This window comes from Dermacentor variabilis, chromosome 11 (assembly GCF_050947875.1).
Source record: "Dermacentor variabilis isolate Ectoservices chromosome 11, ASM5094787v1, whole genome shotgun sequence".
NCBI classification, from domain to species: domain Eukaryota; kingdom Metazoa; phylum Arthropoda; class Arachnida; order Ixodida; family Ixodidae; genus Dermacentor; species Dermacentor variabilis.
The window spans coordinates 30,475,650-30,502,969 of NC_134578.1; the positions used below are offsets into that span (position 1 = coordinate 30,475,650).

Sequence of the window (27,320 nt, forward strand, 5' to 3'; positions counted from 1 at the left end):
CTTGTATAGATCTCGTCTTTGAGAATCAAGCATTGGTGTAGCAAGTCGAACATATATCAGTCTATTTCTCCGACCACAAAGCTTCCTTCATGACTGTCAAGAACTGTTAGTGGAGTCTTTGTTAAAGGAATACGTGTGAAAAATAAAAAAAAAATTCTGTGATAGCGCATACATGTGTTGCTCGATTTCTTTGCCTCAATCTATCCAAAAGGTGAAACAGCTTATTTGCTGCGCTCAAATTTCGCATTAGGAAGTAACGTAATCGTCGGTAATTTTTTATTGTCGTTTTCTCGCTTGCAAAGGCTCTGTTCTCGCTATGAATGACGGATGCGTTGTTACGGCAGCCTAACTTTTCAATATAGCGTTACTAAATATGTCCATTCAGTGTCTCTTTAACACATTACTTCCTTGGACTGTTAGCTTTAGCGTCTTGTTGGATGATGAATGTTTTTTTTTTGTCGAGCTCATTTCTGCCTGCTAGAAACATCAGAAAGGTACAAATGTGAAAATGAAGCACGGGAAAACGCAAGTCCTGGATACGCTTCAGTACAACGGAATTATTGTGCGCCAGTACTTCTACGAGACGTTATGCGCACCGAATGAGAGTGCAGCGATAGATGTCAACCTGGCCGAGTCCAAATCAACTGGGAGGAACGCTGCCGATATCGACGAGCATCACGAGTGTCTGGCCATCGACAAAAAGGTGCGCTGGTGTCGTACGTGCAGTAGTACGTGTTTCAGTTCGCAAGACCTTCCAGCAAGCCGTAACAGGTAAAATTAATTATTCAGATCCAGCGCGCATCTTGGAACCTATGTGAAGCAAAGCTTTCGTTTAGTGCCTCATCAAATTATGTAAATTCGCTCATTTCATACGTCTTCGGCGCAAAAGCAACTGGCTCGTGTCACCCGTGCTAAGCAATGTAACATGCACGGGGATCATCTCAAAGATCTATAGTTGACCTTGGCACGATTCAAGCGTACGTGCGATTGTGGCCTAACGGTTAGCGCATCGGGTTGGTCGGATAGGGTTTGATCCCACCTTCGGGCACGTAATTAAATTTTTCGTTGTTAAATAGAGGTATTCAGCGCGGCAGCAGCACCACCCCGCAGCCAAGGTCAAGAAAGTCTGGGCCGTCTCGCGAAAAAAAAAAAGTTTTGCTCTAGAAGTCGCAAGCGCAGTGCAATAGCGTGAAAATGCTTGAGTGAAAATGTGGAATAATTTACCTGCTCACGTGAAATCTTCACCTACATTGTCGTCATACCAACGCTCACTGAGAGCTTATATTAATACCTTGTAAACTGCATCTCTTCTTTGAAGTATTCTTATGTTACTTATTATGTACATTTTTTATGTTGTGATGTGTTGCCATAGGTTTTATTACTTTAACACTGTAGAAATTGTGTAATCCGTTCTTTGTTCATAACCCCAATTGACGCCTTTTTATTTATATATTATTATGTAACTAAGAACAAGAGGTGCCGCTGCAGTTTGTAACTGTGAGACATCTTTCTGTATAACTTCTACTGCATATATGTACCACTAATGAATGAAGCAATAAACTTGAAACTTGAATACGATTCGACAGTCTCATTGGCGAGAATTCTTAAGCCTTCTATTACAGCATCGCTAACGGCATACAACACATATTCGTTACTTTAGCAGATATTTCTCTCGGGCAACGTTATCACCAATATGTGCAATGTTCTGCGTTTCGCCGATAACCGTCTTGCACCGCATTGTCACTGCAATCCAGTTATGGCCTGGCGCAAGATGCAAGTATGGCATTCGAATGTCTTTCAATTTTCTCATGGCTACTCAAACAGTCCTTTGTAATAAGACTGCACATGACCCGAATAATGGTGTACATGTTTGCATGTGCAGGAGCACTAGTGATTATTCTTGGATGTACGGTGGTACTTATCGTATCGACTTGACCCGTGAGTTCAAATTTTCGAAGTACCGCCAATTGTGCTCACCGCTGTGTCACGGGTTTAAGCATTGTCTGTTGTTCTGGGCACAGGTTAGCAGAATAGGAGTTAAATTCTTAACTTACCGAATTGACGCATTTGACGAAGTTTTTGCGGTGATAGCGCCTATGCCACGTGTCATGTGTCTACGTTATCTGGCGCCGTGGCCCTGATGTCTGAAACGTTGTCTGTAAGTGACGTCACTGCCACATGAGTATTCGCTATATAGGTAGGCTGCGGGCGCGAAATAAGGGTTGTTATCACGCCAACTATCTGTGTCAGCGCTCAGTTCTTTGCTGCGGCGAGGCCGTCTGCACACGACAAGAGTCGTAACACCACGTAGTGTCAGAATTGACCGTGTTCTGATATCCAAGGGGCGTTGCACTATCTTCGTCAAGCAGCGCCATGTCAGAAGACAACGGAGTCAAGCCCTTGCGTGACATGTTCGCAGTTCAAGTTCTGTCGAAATTGGACTTCGGCTGGACGTCCGAATGGCCTTCTTGGAGACTACTTTCTGATGACTACCGCTTTGCTTCTCGCCTAAATGAGCGGAGTGAAGAAGCGTGAGTCCGGACTCTATACGATAGGCAGGCAAGGAAGAGAAATCTTCTCGCCTTTTGCGTTATCTGAAGAAGAACAGAAGCAGTCCGAAGTCGTCAAGAAGTTCGACCATCACTTCGCGGCCGCACGGGACCTTGTTTATGAGAGCGCATGATTTCACCGATGCATTCAAGAGCCTGTCCAGTCAGTCGACCAAGTCATTACCGCGTTGCACATGCTGGCGGACCAGTGCGACTGCAAAGAAAAAGAATACGTGATTCGCGGCAGGTTTATTGCCGGCCTCACTGATGCTACTCTGAGTAACTACAAATGAATGCCAAAGTGACACTCGCCAGTGCTTTGCCAAAAGCTCGCTTAAAGGAGAGCGTCCAACAAAAGCAACAACTGCGAGAAACCGGTGATGAACCCTATTTGCAGTGGAAACCAGCAACTTTGACACGGTCAGCAAGCAGGCGCAGCACAGGAAGAATTCTCCAGGACAGCGTTCGGGCAGCTCGTCAGAAAAAAATGTTCCCCTTGCGTACAAGGTTCGTGCACCAGAGCACTGTCTTACCGACCAGGCGTCGCGGGATCGAATCCCGGCTACGGCGTCCCCATTTGGATGGGGGCGAAATGCGAAAACACCCGTGTGCTTAGATTTAGGTGCACGTTAAAGAACCCCAGGTGGTCAAAATTTCCGGAGTCCTCCACTACGGCGTGCCTCATAATCAGAAAGTGGTTTTGGCACGTAAAACCCCAAATATTATTATTATTACCGACCAGGCACCCCCAGTCCATGCACCAAGTGCGGTCAAGGAGCGCACCGCAGGGCCTCATGCCCAGCAAGAGCGGCGAAATTCAACCACTGCAGTTGTTCGGGACATCTTGCAGTCGTATGTCACTAAATGGAGCAAACTTTGTGCCCCATGACTATAAGTTCCCTCATGACTATCACTGTTGCACTGTGACGTCGAGCCCCAGATATTTCCAGGCAACTGGGAAAGTAGAAAGGATGATCCAAACAAATAAATATCTTATTATAAAAGCCAAGGACCCTTATTTATCACTGCTACCGTACAGGGATACTCCAGGGCCACTTACAAAAAGTTCTGCAGAACTTCTGATGGGCAGGTGGCTACGCACAACAGTTGCTGTCCTTCCAAAGAGCCTTCAGCCCCAGAGGGTGAGTCTGAACAAGTTCAGAAATCGCGATACATCTATCCGGCAACGGCAGCGTAGGTGCTTCAACAGTCGTCATAGGGCCCTTTCGTTGACACCCATGACACCAGGCGCGGAAGTCTGGCTGGCCGACTGGAAAGCGGCCGAGATCGTGTGTAGTTAGAACTTCTACTGACGTAGTTTAAAAACTGAAAATTCTTGGTTTGCTCTCTCTCACGGCAGTAGGACTGCGGGGAGGACGGAGTTATCTATGATTTTCCGCAGGCATATGATAGTTGGCAAAAATTAAACGGGGGAACTAATCTTCCTACAAACGGCAAGGTACCTGACCGTCCCTCTAGGACTCGATCCCTTGCCACTAACTAACCCTCCTGGATACAGAACTCGAGTTGGTCGTTTTGTTCGATAGCGAGACCGCTACGGATTCAGTAACTGACTGTTACCTCCTTTTGTGCATTGTTTGTTTCCTTTGAAAGTGTTAGACTTTCGTTGGTTGTGCTGCTAAGTTTCTTTGCAACTGTCGGCGTATTATTCAAGAAAAAGGGGAGATGTGGTGATAGCGCCTATGCCGCGTGTCATGTGTCCGCGTTACCTGGCGCTGTGACCCTGATGTCGGAAACGTTGTCTGTGACGTCACTTGCCACATGAGCGCTATCGATATATGTAGGCTGCTGGCATGAAATAAAGGTCGTTATCGCGCCATCCGACTCGGTGCTCAGTTCTTCCCTGCGGCCAGTCCGGCTGCGCCCGGCATACGGTAAGGGACGCAACGCCACGTTCTTTTTCTTTGCACTCATTGCAACGTGACAATATGGAAATACTGATTTATCTTGCAAACTGCCTACATACGTGTTTTCTATTCTGTAGTTCTTGCATGCTTTTTCACTTGTTCCGCTTTCGCGGTGATGGAGCCACGCAATAAATGCAGTAGTCATGGATGGACGCCCTGCGAAGCGACGACCACCAGACCCAGCTCCGGGCCGTCCAGAGGGCTCAAGAAAGGGCGGAGGCTCACGGGCTTCCCTTCCCAACGTGGGTGCGTCCCGCGACCCCTGCCGACCACTAAACCAAGAGTGGGTGGAAAGGGGTTCCTCAGGACCCAATAAAGTTCTTTCCTCCTCCATGTCACTTCAGTTGGCGCATTGGTCATGTTTATAAATATGTCATAAGCATGGCCACGTTGGTTCGTGTTTTTGCAGATGTGGTACTCACGCTGCCGCGAGCGCTTGATATGGACGTATGGAATGGTGGTTAAGCCTGACGGCGACGCAGGAGGGGGGTCATCACAATCCGTGTATCATGCAGTTGTTCTGTGTGGCCCCGAGATCCACTCGAAGGGCACCGACCGCTGGTGAAGCTGTTTATCGATGACGTGTAAAGCAATTGAAGGGGTTCCTGTACTCGTATGACTACAAGGAACCGTGTTGACCGAGCAAGAAATGCGCCTACGCTAAAGCTTCCTTTGCACGCCACTTGTAACTCTCATAAAACCTGTGGGTTGATTACACTGCTGAACATAAACTGCAAGGAATAAACGCAAAATTTACGCATGGCTACGGCTCCTATCACAAAAACACAAGATCATAACGAACACTTTCTGTGGCACATCTGACATGGTTTTCAGTATTATCTCAGATTCATGAACCAACAAATGCATGCACAAGTACAGAGCAATTTCTTGTTTTCTACAAAACCGCCGCACATCACTGGGGCGGGCCTCGAATGACAGATGCCTATCTAGGTGCCAACAAAGCATAACCATAATCATTTGACCTATGAAGACCAAACTTATAGGAGAATGCATAAAAGAGGACTTCCAGTTTGCACGTACCAAACGAAACTCTATTTCCTTGAGCATTACCACTATCAGTGAAAGAAGCATCACAATGACATAAGGGAATCGTTAGAATAATAGCACCAGAAATAGGATGAGAATAAAAGCAGCTAGAAATCACCTCACAGTAGCATACACCCTTTTCTACAGCTCCATTTCACCGTGTTACAAGGGATAGAATTCACCTGTTCTGCCCGACCAACCAAGTAACAAAATTTATAAATTTTAAATTTCCATTTTAGTTTATTCAAGTAATTTACAAATTATACAAATGGTAGGTGGTATCGGACACACAGGTAAGTAAGGCTCGGTGCTGGTATCCACGAAACGCATAGTCGAATCGGGTGATTTCGTGACATGAAGGCCCACCATTTGCAGGTGGGCCTTCACGTGGGCCTTCAATCCTGTCCTGGGTCCGTATTCAGGCTTAGTCCTGACCGAAACTTCCGCAATGATGTACCTGCGTCGATGAAGCGACGGTCTCAAAAATCGAGGCCTCACCCTCCAAACGATGACATTTTCCGCAGTTAATGGGTGATAGCGGTCATCGTTAAGCGTTAGAAAACGAAAGTCCGTTCAAAGCTATCCTTATCTGCTATTGACATAAAAGTAAAAAAACTGAGAGATCCTAACGTCACATTTTTTGAAGCCACGTGACGCGGTAAGTTGGCTTTGCTCCGCCATTTTGTCGGCGAATATTCTCGGCGTGCAACTACACCGGGCTGCGCGGACGCTCCCGCGCCACAGCGATCCGTTAAGCGTATCCTACGGCAACGGATACCGTTGCCAAAGTCATGCCGTCCGAGAAATGTGATCTAGCTTTAAAAGGAGTTCATAGTCAACCCACCGCGTGGTGCCCAATAGTACGCGCGTATGCGTGCGGCTAGCGCGTTGTCCGGGCTCGCTACTTGCGGCCGTCCGCTGTTTGATGTGCGCGCAGGCGTGCGTTCTTCTGTCGAGCCTTGTTCACTCTAACACCGCATCCACCAACACTCGCTTCGCTGCATGAGCCCGTCAGGCGCACGGATGTCTGCGCTAAGCAGGGTTAGTCTCTTTATTTCTGATAGTCCTGTTAGTCCCTCACAGCAGCCAATCCGAGCGGCAGTCCGAGCAGCATCCGAGCAGGAGCCAATCAATACCTCACTCTCTCTGCTTCTTTCTAATTCTTCCGCACGGCTGTATAGCGTGTCACAAGATGCATCTACAGCTGTCCGAAGCAAGAACACTGTACAATAGTCACTGAATCGCAATTCATATATTGTACGTTCTGAAGCACGTGGGTTTCATTCTGTGATGGCACGTTAGCACGAATCCACGGACGACGGCAGCAATAGTCCCAAGTCGTCCTTGGTCCGTGGTGCGGTACGCGGCGTACGGGGATCATGCGTGCTCGTTAGCGCTTTTTGCATCTTCGTGTCCCACCCGGCCATAACAACATCCGCGAAAGCACGATCTAGCTAAAAAGGCGGCAAAAAAAAGAAACACGGAGGCTAACGCAAGCCTACACATGCGACGCCTCTTCCTTGGAACGAGATCTTCACACGAATCAGCACACACATGAACGAACACCGCCACGACAAAACCACGACTGTCGCCCGACAGCATGGCCACTGCAGCGAAAACTGCTACGGCACTGCTTCCACACTTTTCTTTCCTAGCGCGTGGACTGGGAGAGCCTCTCGGTTTCCTCTCCTCCCACCGTGGCTCCTGGCAACACGAGCACCATTTCATATAGCATGCCTGGAGCTCTCGGGCTCGAAGACGACGAAAAGAAGAGCAACCGTTGCGGTCAGAGTCAGCAAACGTACCCCATCTGCCGCATATCAGCCTTCTACCATGACCGAAAGTCCAGCGGGCCACGCGCCTATGGCACCTAGCCCACCAAGAACCGACTGCGACCAGCAAGGCAGCAGCACGTCTTCGTCGCGAGGAGCCGCAGGGCTCGTTGCTTCGTCCAGCGACATCGACAGGTTGTGCGAAGTAATAGGCGCACGTCGCACGGGTAATGTCTTGACGCTTCTGCCCATCTGCGCAATTCCGCCGGTCTCCAACTCGGAATCGATGACCAGCGCCAACTCTTGGCCCGGGGCGAACATCAAGACGGTGCGCAATGTTCTTCGAGAGAAGCACGCTGGTGAGCGCCATCGAAAGGCCGACAACGCGGCCTGGATGGAAATGAAGAAGAAATATGAAGAACGTAAGTAGTTCGTGCTCGTCCACTGACCAGCAGTTAGGAAAATAGGGAACCCTCTGCCCTGAGCCAACATTTCATCCAGGTTGTGAGGCTTCCGTTCTTCGCCCACTGTATACAACCAATTCAAACCACCTCGCGACGACCCCTGTGGTATGCCTTGACATAAAGGCTGGTTAACAATAGGGGAAGGCTGATTTCACTTTCAAGCACTTTTTCAAGATTCGACGGATGATATGCATCGTCTACACACTGCACTTCTTGACCTTTCTTTAGGATGTTCGCACGATGCAGTAAGAAACTTAATATATTTTATAGACAGAGTTAAAGAGCTTTATGTTCATTATATACCAAGGCTATAATTTTGATCTCACTAAACCTGGGTCCTGGTCAGACACAAATAAGATGAAGTATACGTAGACCAGGTAGCATTATTTTATGGGAGGAAACTGTAGCTACCTCTGAAAGAGTAGAAGCAGACTCAGCGCCAGTGCTCATGTAGATATCTACGATATGAATGCAGCGGTCTCTCCTTGCAGCTGTAAACAGCACCAGAGATTTCAGTGCTTGAACCCATTATTTTTCACGGAATTTGTAGTCACAATGCATCTTCTTGTCGTGATGGTCTTGAACTAGTTATCTTTGTCACACTGAGAAGGTTGCCTCCATCCGCATGAGTGGATCAAACTTCTCGTTATTTTGCTAAGTTGGGGATGATATCAGGTCTAGAATTTGAGAGAACATATTCTTACCGTGATTCAGGTATATCCACTGTGTCATTATTTATTGAAAATAAATAGTCTCTGGTAGCCATGCACCAAAGCGGTATAGAACTTATGATTCACCACGCGTGGTCTGTCTCATTCATTTCAGGAAAGGAACAAGACAGGAACACGCGCCTCCACGAAAAGGCATTTGCAATTATGTTCTCCATCCCCTTTGCCATTGTAGCCGTCCTGTGCGTTTTGGGCCTGGGGTTCGTTCTGGCACTGCAAGTACGTGCGGAACGATACGGCAAGGCCTCCGTTTCCGCGGGCCCGTCGACTGAACTCAGCCAACTCTGCACCGGTCTGGCAGCAAATGACTCGTGCCACGAAGCGATCCGCGAGCTCCAAAGAGCCGTCGACCTCGACGCCGACCCCTGCGGCGACTTCCACCAGTACGCGTGCGGTCGCTGGCGACCATTGCTAGGTGGCGATGACAGCTACATCTCGCACACAACGAGTCAGTTTAACGGCCTCGTCCACGACACGCTATTGAACGTGTCTTTCGACATCCGCGAAGGCAAGCCAGCGCCGTACGGCCCTTCGGTTCACCAGATGGCGCTGTTCCATGCCAGCTGCTACTGGATGTTCACGGGCCGCAACTCCGGGGGAAACGTCGTTGATGTCATGGCAGCCCTGGGTATTGAGCAAATGTCGTGGATCGCGGTGGCGTCGGCTGAGAGGCTTGTTGAGCTTACCGTGAGCACGAGCCTGAGGACTGGACTCTCAGCGTTCGTAGACGTCAGGCTCCTGAAGGGCGAAGTGAAATTTGACATGGGTTCGCCGCTTGTGAAGACCTTCGTGCTCAAGCCAGAATTGAGGCAGTATCTAGTTGATGCTGCCATTGATCTTGACGTGAACATCAGCGACCCCGTACAAAAAACGCTAGACCTGGATCACAAAGTCGATAGCCTGATTCTTGCTTCCAGCGAAACCAGCGAGTTTCGAACGGTCAGTGTTCAGGAACTAGTCGATTTACTTCCGCAAGTCAACTGGATTAGCGCTTTCAACACGGACCGCCCAACGGCGCTGGGAAAGGTAACAAATGGAACCACTATTGCACTGCGTGGTGTTACTTTCATCAAGGACACCTTACAGATATTCCATGAGGAACAGCTTCCAGTGATCGGATTGTATGGTCTTCTAAGTGCACTGTCAAATGTAAGCTCAATTCTAATCCTATAGTATAAAATGCCATGTTGTTGGATTCACTTCGACGCGGTAGTCGCATGCGGAAGCAAAATACTTTAATGTGAAAATCCTCAAATGCGAATACTTTAGCCCATCAAAAAAAATCGTATATATTTTATAAAACGCACCAACAAGAAGCGCTTTCTGTTTACACCCATATACCCACTTCATTTTCACCGCATCTGTTGATTGCGCTTCGAAATATGCGTGCGGTGAGCATCTACGAACTCGCGTGGCTCACCATCTTGCTACGATAAAAGCAAGGAATTTCAAACGCCTCATAATCAAAGGCAGCTTTAGCGTTGAAAAGCACACAGTGCTTTATTAGCCTCAAGTTGGAATGACCGGTAGTACTTTCGTTTAAAGGAGCCTATGATGCAAAATACATGTCTGTCAGCACGTACGCCTTTCAGAGCCTTTCCGTTGGTATTATTTACTTCAAGGGGCCGAATTCCCAAAGATATTATTTGTTCCGTAACAGCTGCTTGCTACTGGCTGATCGCCATTGTTGCAACATGTCCAACGTCCCAATGGGTTGATACTTGCTCTGAACAATTTTAATGGAATAGGGGTTCTGGTCATCGATCCGAGAGAGTGTTATTGCGAAGCAAATGGCAGATGATGTGAGCAGCTCTGTAGAGATGAATTATGGTGTCTATAAAAGTGTTCTTGCTATACTGCCTGTATTTATGATTCTATTTCCGTTCTTCAGGAGTGCATTAAAAATCCGAGGCCCAATGCTCAGATCTTTTCCTTCGTGACTGATCTCTGCTAATTGGCTGAACGCTATGACTAATACGTCCAACGTCCGTATTGGCTGGTGTTCGTTCTTATGAACAGCACTGTCGGAAAAAAAATTTTTTAGGCATATGTGATTCCAGAACCCATATCCAAGAAAGTTCTAACACTGTAGTTCTGCATAAGAGTGTCTGTCAGCCAATCGTGGTGCGGGGCATGCATATTACCGAAGGCAGCCCACAATGGCCAAACCCGCGCTTCGTTTCCATTGAGTTGGTTTTATTCTCGGTACAAGCTTTTCAGCGCAACCATTTGTTAAGAAAGCCAAATTTATGTTTTCACAACATGCAAGCCTTACTGGAGAATTTTTTAAAAATTCTGTATCGCCCCCGTTTTTCTCAAATGCGTGTACATGTTTCGCTTCGTTTTCGACAGGTAATGAAGCTTTCGTACTACGCCCACCATTTGAGCTTCGACCAGCCGTTCATGGGAGTCAGGTGGTGTCTTCTCCTGACGGCCTGGAACTTTAGAAATCTCTTCCCTGCCTGGTTGGCCAGCAGCTTCTTGCCAAGCACTTCGACGGCAAGGTTCGTGAAAGCGTTCAACGAGACCATGGAGGTTGTACTGAGGGACAACGTCGTCAACTTTGGCGTCTACCTCGAGTCGACGCTTCTAAGCCGCACATGGCTTAATATCATCGGTACGCTGGACTATACACTCTGTAGTTCATTTTTAGGAGTTGGAATGGGGAATGATAGGCGTGACATCGAAAGATGGTACCGGATGAGATTGGATAATATTCTGACTGAAATTCATGGAAACCATCAGGGGTGGGCGGTTCTTATAATGTTCGTTCATACAATCATGCAGGCAGTGCTCTCTTAGAATAACTTAATGGATACGAAGGAAAAGGAAACGCGCTCAAAGGCCCTGGAAGAAAGGAATCTTTGTTATCTGACTCATAATTGCGCAGGTGGACGATGACATTTAGGGCGGAGCTACACGCAGGGGCTAGAAAACCTCCCGTCTTTAGTCATAACAAGAAACTAAACAAAATTTATTTCGGGGGTTTCGCGGGCCAGAACCACGATCTGTTTATGAGGCACGCCGTATTGGGGGACTCCGTATGAATTTGGACTACCAGGAGTTCTTTAACGTGCACAGAGTGTGCGCTTCAGGGGCGTTTTTGCATTTAGAGCCCACCGAAAAGCCACCGCCATGGCCAGGATTCATTCCCGCGACCTCGTGCTTAGCAGCATATCGCCGAAGCCAGTAAGCAACCATGGCAGGCTCATGGCAGGTCATGCCAAGAAACTGAATTTCTGTTTTCACGTCACAAGAAATTGCTTTTTGTGCGTCTCTGTGCTGATGGAGGAGGGTAAGCTTTCTTTTTTCTTTTTGGTGCGAAAGCTTCAAACGGCGGGTTGAGCGAGAAAGCAGCCGTCTGTAGCAGTGAAACGGCACCTAAATTCCCATTTACATACGACGCCACGTCGCCAATGCGCCTCGACGAAGCAGATTGGGAGAAACCGTGTTGCGTGAGGGGAGAGGGCATCGCCGCGACGCTACGTCACCGGTGCACGTCGGCGGAGCCGACACGGCTACGCGACGGCGCGGGGTCAGACGGGTTGCCGTCGGCGAGGTAGTCACGTGCGATCTGGTGCCGCCGTCTCGCTCCCGGAAGCCCGCGCGCACTCCGTATCCCTCTCTCTGTCTCTCTCTCTCTCTCTCTCTCTCTCTCGTCCCCACTGGGCTTAGCTGAAGCGCGCGCCTGCCAGCCTTAAGGCCGCCCCACATTCAGCGTTTCTACCGGCGTTTTTTGGCGTTGCGTCTCCCGGCGTGGTCGCATGAACGGCGCCAGAGAGGGCGTCCAGCCACACGAGCGGCACGCGGACCAGCGCCAGCGCAGCGTCGCACAATGTGACCAGATTTATTTTACCAGATACCTCCTAAGCTAATTGTGTAATATCAGTGAAAAGAGCTGTCATAAGTATTCTTCAATGCAATACTTATGCCTTTTGCATAGTTTTACGCTAAATAAGATATTCAGGGCTGTGTAGAAAAATTACACAAGGCTAAGCTTCAGAAAACTGGCAGCAATATCGGCGTGAACATCACGAGTGGTCGGCGCGTCGGCGTGCGAAGCTGAGCATCGAGGGTTCTTTATTCTATGATAGAGGGGGAAGTAGGTGCTTTTTATTGCTAGACGCCATACGCCACATCATGGAAAGAAGGCAGCAGCTTTTGCTGCTAAAAAAGAAGCTCCTGCTTCTCATTTGGTACACCCGGCAGGACGATGACGGCGACTTCAATCCACAAAACGTTTTTTTTTAACACGATTCTTGTGTTCCTTGTGTTTGGTCTGCCACAATATCGGCCTTGCTTCTACAATGGCTATAAGAAGCTCGTTATCGATGTTCGCCGGTAGCATGATTGAAGCAACCAAACAAACAGCAGTGGCGGCGCGAACTGCGAATCTGCGGAAGTTTCTTGCAAGAGTTGCCAGCAGCGCGGCCACGCCCTGCCACGCGCTGATTGGTCGGCGCTGTCGAGCCGCTTCCGACGGCGGCGGCGAGATCTGGTGTCCCTTGAGCACGACGTTTTGGCTTGGCGCCAGCCTCAGCGTCGACGCCGAGCGACGCCGGGTGACAAAACGCCAGAAAACGCCGGGAAAACGCTGAATGTGGGGCGGCCTTTAAAGGCCGCCCACATTCAGCGTTTCTACCGGCGTTTTTTGGCGTTGCGTCTCCCGGCGTGGTCGCATGAACGGCGCCAGAGAGGGCGTCCAGCCACACGAGCGGCACGCGGACCAGCGCCAGCGCAGCGTCGCACAATGTGACCAGATTTATTTTACCAGATACCTCCTAAGCTAATTGTGTAATATCAGTGAAAAGAGCTGTCATAAGTATTCTTCAATGCAATACTTATGCCTTTTGCATAGTTTTACGCTAAATAAGATATTCAGGGCTGTGTAGAAAAATTACACAAGGCTAAGCTTCAGAAAACTGGCAGCAATATCGGCGTGAACATCACGAGTGGTCGGCGCGTCGGCGTGCGAAGCTGAGCATCGAGGGTTCTTTATTCTATGATAGAGGGGGAAGTAGGTGCTTTTTATTGCTAGACGCCATACGCCACATCATGGAAAGAAGGCAGCAGCTTTTGCTGCTAAAAAAGAAGCTCCTGCTTCTCATTTGGTACACCCGGCAGGACGATGGCGGCGACTTCAATCCACAAAACGTTTTTTTTAACACGATTCTTGTGTTCCTTGTGTTTGGTCTGCCACAATATCGGCCTTGCTTCTACAATGGCTATAAGAAGCTCGTTATCGATGTTCGCCGGTAGCATGATTGAAGCAACCAAACAAACAGCAATGGCGGCGCGAACTGCGAATCTGCGGAAGTTTCTTGCAAGAGTTGCCAGCAGCGCGGCCACGCCCTGCCACGCGCTGATTGGTCGGCGCTGTCGAGCCGCTTCCGACGGCGGCGGCGAGATCTGGTGTCCCTTGAGCACGACGTTTTGGCTTGGCGCCAGCCTCAGCGTCGACGCCGAGCGACGCCGGGTGACAAAACGCCAGAAAACGCCGGGAAAACGCTGAATGTGGGGCGGCCTGCTGCTTGCTCAGTCCCGTTGCGCAAGGCGTCGGTGGCATGCGGCACTGGCACCGCAGGCTGCTGCTGCTGCTGCTGTTTGCTGGCTCGGGCAGCACGTACCGCTGTGGTACATTACTCGTGGCGCAAAATTTGAAGGACCACTTCTCAGTTGGTCCCGCAAGGCGGAAACAACGCATCCTGGCGCTTATCGAGGGTCAGAGGAACGTGACGACCGAGGAGGTCCAGGAAGCTCATGAAGCTATTCAGGATAGAAAAACTGCTGCTCAGGAGAGTGAGGAAAGGGAGAGAGCTGCCGAGAGACAACATTAAGTGCTTAGGTGCCCTCAGATGTCTTTCTTGCCGTCATAGAGAAACTTTTATTTACTTAGTTGTTAATGGGCTTAGGCATACCTGTAAAAGCGAAAATTTGTCGTATTTATACGTAAAATACTTTCTTTCTGAAATGATTAACCTGCTAGGGCAAGCCATTCGTCAACTCGTAACGACGAATACTAATCTTACCGCTTCCACAATTCACCACGGCACGTTTGTCGTGGGACGGAGCCTTCATAAACTAGAAAATATCCTAAACGTAGGACAGCACCGGCGCAACGACCTTAAGATAACATACTACCTTCAGGTAACAGATAATCTAACTTTTGTAATTGTAGAGTTGTCGGACGTTCTTTACAAAAGAGAAATTATGTACAATCTTAACACGAAAAGAAAACAATACGGCAAATTTTATTGGATCTTACAACAGTGACCAATTTTAACTCTTCACATTGCTAGCTTTCGAACTTCTTCCGGGCTGTGGCGCCCGTTTTTTTTTTTTGTGAAACTTTGACTCGCAGCACACGGTAACGCGTGGCAGCGCATGACCACCGAGATTACCCGACCACACGCAGCATTTCCGCACATACACCTTCGGAATAGGCATAGCGTTTACCCCATGGTAGCAGATGATTGGAAATGTAGAAGCGCGCTCCTTTATAGGCCCAACTTCTCAGCAACTGAATCACCTAAACCTCCTAAAAGAGCTAACCTTAACAATCTGTATTCAATTAATCCTTGCGTCTCGCTGTACCTGTTAAATCGAAAACCAAGTATCTCGCCAAGTTTCCGTCACAGATGAAACCAGACGTAATGGTGCCGAGGCACTTGCGGGCTGTTGCTCAGCACTGGGTCGCGGGTAAAAATCCAGGCCGTAGCGGCGGCATTTCTGTAAGTGCAATAATTCGATTCACGCGCATCTTCAAGAGCCCTCAGAGCGTGAAAATTAATCCGCACAATCCTTCACCCTACCTCCCTAAAGACGTCCGTCTGAATCATAACTTGTTGCCAGGCTAGTTGGTTCCTATCGCTGACTAATGGCAAACGACTAACTAGCAAAGTGATAAGAACAAGTAAATTAGACAAGCGCTTAGGCAAAACAAACAAACGCGGACGAACAGGAATGTTTTCTCCTTTTACCTCCTCTTACCTCGGCTCTAGCCTTCGTTTCCCTGCCAGAAACGTTTAGCGGTCTGCCATAGTCTTTGCTCCCTATGGAATGCTGAATTCGACAGTGTAAGCGTTCGCACATAGTACGAGGCTCTCCATTCGTACCCAGGGGAACCCAGCAGCGTCCTTGACACGCCTACAGAGCCGTTTCCGGCGACGATGAACGACACGTTCCTGCCCAACGTGGCGGCCGTGATAGCAGCGCAGGTCGGCACCGCCGACCGAGAGAAGGTCTTCGTCGAGACCGATGACTTGATCATAGGCCAACTCGGTTACGGCCGAAGGCGCGAGGAAAAGTTTGCCATACCGCCTGCCTTGGTCGCCTCCAGAGGCTTCCTGTCCCTTCAGGTCCCCGAGGTTAACGTCGGCATGTTCGCGCTTCGCTACCTGATCCTGAGGGCGATCTACGATAGAGCGGCCACGTACCAAGTCGCTGGGTTCCCGGCAGGTTCGAAACGTGCTATCGGAACTTCTAGCATGGCTGACTACGTGCTGTCCTGCTTTGGCCAGTCGTTCAGGAAAAGCCTCAACAAAAGCCTCGATGAAGGTGAGCCTACCGCTTCTTTCATAAGTATCACTGGCTGCAAGCAGATTGGAAGCATTGCATCATGGTACTTGCCGTCTCCGCAGAGTGACACTATATAGAATCCATAAACAAATGCAGAGGAGAACCACTGTGGGCATTACAACATAAATATCTTCTAAATCGTTTCTATTCCATTGCTGCAATCAGCATCCCGCGATTGGTCAAACATTTTTCTGGCCACCCCATCTCTCCTGTCTGTAGCGCGGCGTCCCGAAAACTGCGAGAACTCTACCAGTGAACGGGGCGTGTACGCAAGAAATATACATAATTATGCTGCACAAAACTGACATATTTTTTTTCGATTAGCCAGGGCCTGCTTCATTCCAAAAGGAACAGAAGATGGCTATCCGCTGATCACTGTGGCATGCGCTACTCGGCGCTGCCAGGCAGAATGGATTTGCGTGCCACAAATATTTTCGCGTGGCAGTATAGCATTGTCGCCATGTAGACAACGTCGCTCTGCCAACTCTTCACTGATCATCTGTTATAGCGGCATCTTTAACCTTGCGTTCCACGTCGTGGCGATTTTCAACCAGCCACCGCCAACCGTGCAAGCGGAAGCGGGTCAATCGCAAACGCCGGCGCCACCCTTCTCATCCGATTTTTTGCTTTCACTGCGCTAGTTCGCCCCCCTCCAAACCCTCTCCACTTCTGCATGCTCCTCCCCTCTGGTCAGCCAATCAGTTAAGCAAAAAAACCTGAGGACACCTGAGCACTTCTGATGAGTTGTGAATGCGAAAGCATTAATGCCCAATTGAGTGTCGCTCCGCGGTCCTTAGAGTTTTGCATTGCGAGCAGTTACCATAGCGGTACGCTCTGCACGAGCCAGGTGGCAACGCCGCATGCCCCCAACGTCCTGCGCAACGAGAGACCGAGGAAGCAGCAGTGGCCACCAAGGGCGGCAAGCAAGCGCAGCAGCTAAGCCCAGTGAAAGAGAAGGAGAGAGATACGGACCATCGAAATGAAGCCGCCATGGCTGGGATCAAACCAGGGACCTCGAGCTCAGCAGCGCAACAGCATAGTCGCTACCGTGGCGGGTTCCTACTGCATTCTGTTGACTCTGACTTCTACAGCGAGGCGCCACGACAAAAAAAAAACTGCTTCGCACGGCAAGGGAACTGCGGTTTAAATTTAGGGTTCGATTTCTCCTGCGCAAATGTTGGCCATGGCAACAATGAGGAGATGAACATGGAAGCTGCCTAAGTTTTCAATACAAACAGCAGGAAATTATAACTACGTAAGGTACCCGGCCGAGCTGTCATAATAACATACGCTGCTGTCATGCCCTCTTTGTCACAATGTTCTAAGCGTTAGCGTGCCCTTACGTGTGCGCTAACGCTTAGAACCCACCAAAGCCCCCATACTGCTAGCAAGTAAGGTCACTTGGCGTGCGTTTGCAGACGCTATCGAGTCCTTGATGGGAGGTCGCTGGGCAGTGGCCACGGCCATGGCAATGACTGACAAGGACCCTGTGACGTCCTGGCGCCTGGACGCTCCCGCTCGTCGAAGGCTGCTATACCTGGCGGTCTGCGCTTCCGGATGCGGGGACCCAGACGATGCCGACCATTGCAGGGATATGTCCCGGACTATGCCGGACTTTATCCACGCGTACGGCTGCGCCGAAGGCGCGGACTTCAGATGCAACTGCAGCGCCGCGAACAACTGCGAGACGCACTTGCCGTCCGTAGAGGACGATGGTTATGGTTAGGCCTCACTCGGTCTAGTTAGGCCTCACTTTGTCTAGTTAGGCCTCACTTGGTGCCGGCCATACCAGCGGGTACAGGTTCCATCTGGCCGTGAAGCACTCCGAACCCTGAGCTTATGCTCCGTTTTTGCACGTTGTGACCGTCGCTTTCCAGCGAGTAAAACATTTTGTTATATAATTAGCGAATAAAACAATAGACGCAGTGCACACCTGAAACCTAAATGCGCCGGTGACAAAATTTGTGATTGAAGGTTAGATATGGCGACATTTCTTTCAGGAAATTGAGGAAGAAGTTGGTTTGCTCTTCTAGCACCTCCTTTGAATATTACATTATATATTATGTTGTGCTATAACACAGCCCAATACATAAAGTCGTATATGCAGAGCAATATACATACACTGGAATTATACCTGGAGTCAAAAACACTACATAGAAAACAAAACTCAAGCAGTCGGTCAAAGAAGTTGCGGCTCGCGACATCACTGCTGCAGGTAGAACAAGATCTCTTCGAGGACAGGCGTGTCCATGTTGCCATCTTGAGACTACTTCCAAGTATACAGCAGGCGCTCGGTATACGGAAATCGCTTAAACGGAACAACATCCACAGGGTTGTTTTGTTTTGCATTAGGGCAATGCCAAAATAAATGTTTGTTAAACGGGACCGTATATTTCTCTAACTCCGGGTAAACGGAACTGAATATATTGCCGAAAATGAAGCTGTGCAGCAAATTTCAGCGGCGCTGTTTGCACTTTCCTTTGTGGGTTGTTTTTTCACCAGTTCTCGAAGCTGTCGCCAAGGTGTGCGTTTGCTCGCTTTTGTTTGCGCCGTGGTTAGAAACACTACCTTGGTTATAGCGTAGCTCTACGGTGGTTGTGGTTCGCTGTGGTTTCTTTGTGTTGACAATGTCGGTCAACTGTGAGTTTTCTTAGCATTTCAGATGGTAGCACGCAGTCACCCGCACAATGCGTCCATGCTGGAGACGACAAGGGTTGTGGTTGCTTCGATAGCGGTTGCTTCACTGAAACAGCTATCCTGTGACTTAAATCATTTTTTCTTTCTTTTCGTAGTTATGTTTCATGCTGCCAGCTATAGTGAAGCGTCTGTGCGCAAGTAGAAACATTGCAAGAAGAAGCTTTGCTAGCAGAACTGCTGTATATATCTGCTGTTGACAATAAAGTTGAATGATTGCGACAAAATGCTGGTGAAATGAGATTATAGGGCGCAGATGACACTAACGAAGTCGCCCTTGTCCCATGCCGTCTGCGCCTTTAGCATCTTGCACCTCATTTCCCAGTAACACGCTGCAATTATTCAGTATGTACAGTCAACTTGCCTCACCCTAACATTTCCTGACAATAAAGTATCTGTCCGTTTCAAATATAAGCTAAATGTAACTCCTTTTAAATAACACCTCTTTACCGGGTCCCTTGACGTTCTGTTTAACTATTGCCGATTGTACTACATGATATAAACGTTCCCGGTTTGGACGGTCCTGTTTGGCCTAAATAATGAGATTGTCCGGTAAATAAGGTGTTAGTTTTCGTTTCAGTAAAGAAAGGAACCATTCTCAATTCTACACGATGAGGTTCGGCCATAGATTACCTGTACTGTCGAGTTAGATCATATTACCCAAGGTCAAATGGGTCAATACCTCTCACGTCAGAGCGAGGTCACGTTGACGACGATGGTGCGAAGAGACCCGTTCCAAATTTTTTACTGGTATCGCCTCTGCACCTGAGACTTCTACTCTTTACATTTTTTGTAACGAACGAGAACCAATTGACTGCTTGCTTCTTTCTTACCGCTGTTTCACGGCCTTGAACAAAATTTCCCTTAAGCTACGTCTTCGGCGACATAGGTTTGCGATTAATGTTTTAATTTTATTAACATTCGTACCTACACAGTTTGGCCGAAGCGACAGGGCAATCAAAGAAGCATCCAGGGGGTTATGTTGCTAGGAGAGTCGTCTCTGCCGTGGTTTTACAAAGAAGCTGTCTTTGCGAGCCTTGTCGGACTTTGATGACCGTGTCTTGCTGAGCAGCTCAGCACCAGGGCATCGTAAAACTAACAATGATCTTATGTAGCCGTGTGTTCCCAGGCTCAGGTGAAGCGTATTTCTTTTTTCGAGGTGAGATCGGACTTGGAGATGGTGGTTGATAATGAAGATGACGAGTTTTTTACAAACTGGTGAGTTTTCTTCATTAATCATCAACCCTTTCTTGACTCTTCAGAGAAAAAGAGTAGTAACAGCTGGGAAGGACTTAATGAGTTTGCGCATCTGGACGTCCCCACTCTAGGGGTGAGTGTCCATACGGACATCAGCCGCTATAAAGTTGTGCCAATGGCCAGCTCTGTTCTTTGCAGAATTACGCCAACGGAACCTACAAACGCAATCTAAACATTGTACTGCCACCACTAACCGCCTTGAAGCTCATAGGATAGGATAGGATAGATAAACTTTATTAAAAGAATAATCAGAAAAACCGCTAATGGTTGGGGCCCTTAGTCTAGGGCTCCGCTGGCTCTTGCCATCTTCTCAGCTCTCTTCATCAGCTTGAGCTGGTCGTCGAGGGCCGAGCTGGACAGCAGTGCCTCCCATTGCTACCTCGTGGTCTTCCTGTGGCCTTCCGTGGTCTTCCCTCGTGGCTAACGCGATGGCCAGCTCTTCGGCTTCCGTAATCGTGCAGGAGCGGGTCGATGCAGCGGAGGTAACGTGGCCTCGGTGGTCGCATGCCACTGCAACTGTGCCCTTGTTGTTCGTCCCATATATGGCGGAGTCCGTAAAACGGGCCGTGGTATTGAACCTGAACGCTTTCTCCATGTACTGGGCCCTTGCTCTCCTCCTGCCGGAGTGTAGGTTAGGGTCCATGTAGCGTGGTATCGGGGCAACGTGAAACCTGTCCTGGACGTGACGAGGTATCAAGCAGGTTTCTTGGGTTCGTGTTGTTATTGCTGGGAACCCCAAGGTTTGTAGTACCTGCCGGCCCGTGCGAGTACGCGCAAGTCTCTGTTGCGAGACGTAATGGGCTTCTGTCAGTTCGCTGAGGGTGTTGTGCAACCCTAGCGCCAATAATTTTTCAGTCGATGTACTCATCGGCAGGCGGAGAGCGGTCTTCAAAGCCATCCTTAAAGGTGTGTCGGCCTGCTTCGTCTCGGACTGTGTGAGGTGGTAGTAAGGCAAGCTGTATGTGATTCTGCTCACCACCAGGCTACTGACCAGTCGGAGGGTGTCGCTTTCCTTTATGCCTCTGTTCTTGGATGTTACGCGGGATATCATGCGTGATATCGCCTTGACCCTGGTTTTGAAGAGTGTAAGGGTGTCTGTGGCCCGCTGGTTGGACTGCAGCCACATTCCCAGCACCCTCAGCAATGGCTTCTCTGGTATGAGGCCCCCGTTGAGGCGTACCTCGAGTTTTCTTGTTGGATCTGTGGGGACTGTGTGGTTACACCGGCATCGCCAGACTCGTAGGAGCTCAGATTTCTCGGGGAAGCATTGTAGTCCCCGTTGGCTGACGTATTCTTGATGATATTTGCTGCAGTTTGAAGCCGTTCTTCATTTTCAACGAGGGGCCCTGTTGTGGTCCAGAGTGTTATATCATCATCTGCGTAGATTGCGTGCTCAAGACCTGCTACGTCCTGCAGTTTGCTTGCGAGACCGACCATGGCGACGTTGAACAGCGTGGGAGAGATGACAGCACCTTGTGGTGTGCCCTTGTTGGGAGGGTGGTACACTGGAGTCTGGATCTCTCCCATCTTCAGCTCCGCCGTGCGGTTGCTCAGGAAGCTCTGAACATACTTGTACGTTCGCTCGCCGCAGTTGGTGTTGCAGTCCTTCTAGGATTCCTTGGTGGCTGACGTTGTCGAAAGCCCCTTTGATGTAGATTGCTAGGAGGACGTGTTCGCCGCTGCGGGAAACCTTACTGAGGACTTCTTCCTTGATTTGGAGTAGCACATCTTATGTGGACAGGCTCATACTTAGTTCATGGGAAGCTTCCTTTCCTAACACATATTTCATCGATTAGTTTATTTCTTTCCACCTAATAAGCCCAACAAGGATTGGCGCGTCTCACTGGCCAAGTTGTCACCGAGTAAAGTGGGTGGACCCCGGAGAGAGTGCAACTCGCGGTCACATAGGTCACATAGGTCATATGGTCAGAGTACTAGCGTCTCTAAGTCTCGCCGGGGCGACACGTGTTGGTCATCTTCCAAAAGGGACTGCAGATAGTGAACGTTTACACACGCGTTACTGAGAAGCCAAGTGACATGAACCTTGTGCGATGGAAGAATAACGGGAAGAGTTCTATCCGGCCATTCGGAATTAAGAGAATTTCCCAGATCACGTCTGCACTTCTTACAGCGAAGCTGTTAAGGGCTAGTTCCCTCAGGATCGTGTCCGTGTGTTAACACAAAACTATCATCATCACGATTGGCTCCAGCGCCGTCGTCTTCTTCCACAGCTGGCTCGTTGGCAACCCCCGGCGCTACCGCGCGAACGCGCTCGTGCCACTGTTCCCGCATTCGTCGTCGTCAATAATTGAGAAACGCAGATGCAACCAATTTCACAGCGAAGCTGTTAAGAGCTAGTCCCCGAGGATCGTGTCCGCGTGTAGGCACAAAACTCCCCATACGTGGGCAGATCCCGAGGACAGTGCAATGCTGGACCGATCCGCGGCAGAAGTGACGCTGGCGTTAAGCACTCTCCATACGTGGGCCGATGCCAAAGATAGTGCAATGCCAGGCCGGGCCGCGGCGGAGGTGCAGTTCGCCATTAAGGGACCCACATACACAGCTTCGCTGGTCATCCTTCTTCACAGAGTGGAAGGGCACCGTGTTTTGCATAACATTAAACTGAGGGGTGTCTATCAACGTCACAAACTTCGTTGATTCCAACAAATGTGCTGTATGTGCCGTAATAGAACCTTTTTTCACAAGTGTAAAGCTAACTCTGTGACACAATTTTGCCAACTAAATGCCGTGTAGTCAAGTTTTGTAACAAACCTGTACAAGCAGCTTGATTGTCGTACTACATGGATAATGTAGAGGAGGGTCTTGCGATAAAACCATACGAAAGAGACAAGCTCCATAATGTTGTTGTTGCTGTTGCTCTTGTTGCCTCAAAACATACCTCGTGCCCACGTGGGGGATTGGCCACACTGGATGGATTGAAAGGTGCACTCAACCAGTGTGCATCTGTAGCCCTTCGTCTTCATTTGAATGACGACTGCGCAAATCTGCAGCGCAGAGAAGCGAACTTGAGAAGTGGGAAAAGGGTTTACATTTATCAGATTTTCCTTTCCTCACTTTCTTTTTCTAAATCTTGATGTTTATAGCTAACCATTTCGTGTATATATATTTATTTCTGTAGCCAGTCTCTCTCGCTGGTATGCGCCTTGGTTCGAAGGAATAGACACCAACAATAAGATTCACTTCATTGTAAGAAGACGCAGAAGAAGAAAAGCAGCAGCAGATTCGGAATGGCCGCTCCATCGGAGGCTTCTGCTAGTTATTCCTCAGAGACACGTACGTGCTCGGACACTATGTCTAATTGAGCGTCGTTCCTTTATCAAGTGTTAGCAGCTTGCATTAAATCCCCATTTTGGGAATCTTTGGCTTTTCTCTGGCATTTCTAGATGTCACACATGATGCTGAGCCCTCGACTGTGCCTGAGGGCCCAGTGGAATCGTCGAGCCTGCCAGAAGTGCGGGAAATGAGCGCTATCCGGGACCTCAGCGGTAAGATGAGTGGTTTACAGAGTTAGCAACAATTGGTGGGCTCTACTTTCTGGTGTTTCAGGGCGTGCGCAGGTTGTTCTTGGAAATTTATCAGCGATGCCAACTTTTGACCTATGCCTTCCTTTTTATTTAAACAATACGGCACGCAGCAGTGCACCTTAAGCAGGAGAGGGTTAAAGGAGTTTAGCTCGCAACATTTCTCAAAGAATGAGCCACGCTTTCAGGTAGATGATTGTACTCTTCGCTCGCAAGTGGAAAGAGGCATTTCTTAAACAGTTTTCTGGGCGAGAAGTATGCTTGTAGTACGATAGAATGAAAAAATACGCGATTACCTGTATGAAGCTGGAGAAGTATACTTTGCACCTATCAAAGCAGCTTGGTTATTGAACATCAAGCGGAAAATTTGGGCCTGGTTATTATACGGCGCATGTGGAGTGGATTCAGTCCGAGTTTGCGTGAACATGCAAGAACCCGATGACATTTTGTAATCTGAGAATACAAAACGTGCACCAGGCTGTTCGATTCACTCTCCTTTGGCAATTTCTTTGCCAAATTGCGAATCCCATATTGTTACTATGAAAGCATACTCTACGACTGGCCACACGAGGGAGCGATAAGCCTGTAGCTTGAAAGTTGAAGACTTCCTTAATGTTCAACGTAGAAAAATCAGTAATTCTTTAATGATTTGCCGCATATGTTGTCGACATGGATGTCCAATTTCAGGTTGTTCCTAATTCTTAAACCTAAGTATTTTACATAGGTAACAGATTTAAGGTTCTGATCTGCGATGTGATAAGAATAAAGCAATGTCTTTTATTTTGTTGTTATTGTCATTGACGCTATTTTAGAGAAGGTTATCACCATTCCTGTTGCACCAGTCCGTGAGGTTACGAACTCCGTTATTAGGCATTTCCTAGCATGATCAGTTAACAACAAAATGAATGATACAGTCATCTCAAAACGACTTCACCCTAACATTTGGATCCAAACCTTTACCAATGTCATTTTGGCAGATGAGGAACAACAGCCATCCCAGCACTGATCCTTAAGGCACACAAGAGGGAACACACAAGTTTCCAGATTTCACACAATCAATTTTGACAAACTGCTCAGGATTTTCTTAGTAGGTTAATTCAAGAATTCTGGAGTAGAAACCCCATTCTAAACCTGACAAAAAAATATCAGGAACATCCAAATTCTTTCGTAGGTTGCGATTACTTAGGTAAAAACACACAGCTTACAGTCAAAGTAAGAAAACGTGCCAATTTGTGCATGTTTTGACGAATTTTTATGCATTTAAAATATAAAATACTATATCGCGCTGTAGCTATGCGGTATGTTTAGATGCAGTCGCGACACACTGTGACAGGAAGATATTTGTATGACTCCATACGACAGAGCAAAGAGCAGATATGCCGTAAATAAAGGCATGCAATAGATGTACCAATTGAGACATTCTTTAAAAAGTGTTGCTCACCTGTGTATGTTGCCTAAGTGTTTCAGCAACACTAGCTAAAACACAAACTTCCTGCGTCGCCTTCCTACATTTCATCACTTTTGAGAATGAAGTTAAAGCCCCATTGCAAGACCTCCCCATCATCAATGTCTACTTTAGTTTTTCATGTCGAAGACTTCAGCCGCATGGAATCACCTTTGCGCCTCTATTCTCGGCAACGCCAAGCCTTCTTGGTTCAAGACTGTTTTATGAAACAATTGAATTTACCAATGTTTTCTGTGAGGCTGCTGCAGAGATAGTGAAGTGTTCTAAGTAGATATACAAAGGACTGAATAAAACGTGTAGATGCATTGCAGTGTAGGAACTTAAATGACGCAAAGTTTCTTTGAGTTAGTGGGGTAGCAGCAGAAGCGGATGACGCAAGCACAACCTCGTCGCCTGCAGCTGTTGGCTGTCTGCATCACGAGAACGAACTCGATGCATGATGCTTCTCATTGAAACAACGTCTAGGACAAGTGTACGCACAAGGTAGGGCATGCATGTGAATTCATTTGACACCCATTGTGTCGCAGTGGCACATCAAGTTTGGGGGATTGACCAAGAATAATTACATACCCAGCGGCACATAACCGGGTGGCACACGCCTAGGGCCGAAGTTTTCTCTTCGGTCACACATCCAGTCGCACCTGTTCAATGACTCCAAGCTGTCTCTGGTAGACCTGAGAGCATCCCGCAGCAAGTTGTCAATCGAGCACGTACACAGGGACCCAGGTTGTCTACTAGACAAGGTAGCAACCCGTGTACGCCCTAGTTGTCTATATATACCCGTAAATATATACGGTCAGGGAACGGAGGTGGACGCCATAGCCCAGGACAGATGCAAACAAGGTTCGCTCTAATAAATACCACGCATGACGGGGATTCAACGGCAACTTTTACAGATCAAGCGGAGAACCAGCTGCCAGAAGATAGTGCCGCTCCGAAAGAAGAGAGGGGAGTGCTGTCCGAGGAACCGCCGCAGTACTCTTCGATCGGTAAGATTTGCCCATAGACAAACCTGCTTCTTGACATATAGGGTGCTTTCTTTTAGCTGAACCAAATTTTTAGAAATCGCCTGTGGCAGATAGTACAATTCTAACCCTTTGTAGGATCTAAATGAATCGATGCGGCGTCCGTTACTTCTACGAGAAATCAAAATGCCTAATTGAATAGTAACGAAGTTACACTAATTAACTTTTAAAATACCTTACGGCGCGAATTTCAATCTGCGAATTAGAGCCGATGGCTTCACAAGGTGCATCCAGTTGGAACGAATTCTCAGGACTGCACTAGCCTCAAGATATAATTTTCAGTGCTCGGCCAAATGCACTGCCGTTCCAGTAAACGGTAATACTCAGCGCACAACCTCAATTTCTCTAACAGAGATATTTGCGCATAAATGGTACGCACGCGTCGGTATGCGTTGGCGAAGAAGATTCGGGGTCAGTGCTAAAGAAAATTAAAATTAATAATTAGAAACCCGCATCCACTATCCCATCTATAGAGTTTCCTACTTAAATTGCTACAAGCAACAATGACGCTGCGGTCATTCAGCTACTACGTGATGGGCGGATATTGATATAGATTTGCTTACGTTTCGTACTCGTGGCTTCAGGCATTCCTTGTGCTCTTAGTACACTATATCTGCCTATATGTGTCTGAATTTTCAGTGAATCACATCTTTCTGAAACTTAGAGGCATAAGAGTAAGCGCACATGCATAATCGTTGTAGTTTGTCGCAGTTACAACGCGATATTTTTTTGCAGTTGATAATTTGCAGTGGTCACCCAGTCATTTGAAGCCAGAATGAAGTTTAAGGAAATCCATTTATTTACCATCATTCCTATGCTGATTAAAAAAACACCAGTAGACACTAATGCCAGACTTCCTTCTAGCGATCTGTGCAGAAAACTATATTCTTGCTTCACTGCTTCCTAGATCACCGCGCGCCACCAAATCTCGGAGGCCATCCACTCTAACAAGTCCTTATTAAACATTAGTTCCAATATGGATTCCTCAGGATGTCGTGTCGGGCACGCTATTCTTTGGCTATAATGAGACGCCCCGCACTTGCTTCAAAGACTTCGAATCAAGAGACAAGGTGGCATATAACGAAACGATGGCTCTCGACAGCACCAAATCTGGCCCAATTTTAGTGTAATGGTAGGACTTGCGTAAAAAAGATAAGCTTACAAATGATACCGCGTTGCGTCATGTCAGGTAAGGTACATCGCATAAACTGAATAAGAAATAATTGTCGCTTCGTGCTGCTCTCAAGTCAATGAAAATTCTTCTCTTTGAT

At 48.2% G+C, this 27,320-nt stretch overlaps 1 protein-coding gene across 1 annotated transcript; it reads left to right on the top strand.

The window, feature by feature from the left end:
• Positions 1-508: 508 nt before the first annotated feature.
• LOC142563179 (uncharacterized) lies at positions 509-24,565 on the top strand. The gene is made up of 6 exons (XM_075673729.1): positions 509-703; positions 10,841-11,105; positions 15,608-16,045; positions 17,485-17,787; positions 23,422-23,523; positions 24,537-24,565. Exons 1-6 carry the CDS (start codon positions 509-511, stop codon positions 24,563-24,565), a joined length of 1,332 nt encoding a protein of 443 aa, XP_075529844.1.
• Positions 24,566-27,320: the final 2,755 nt, after the last annotated feature.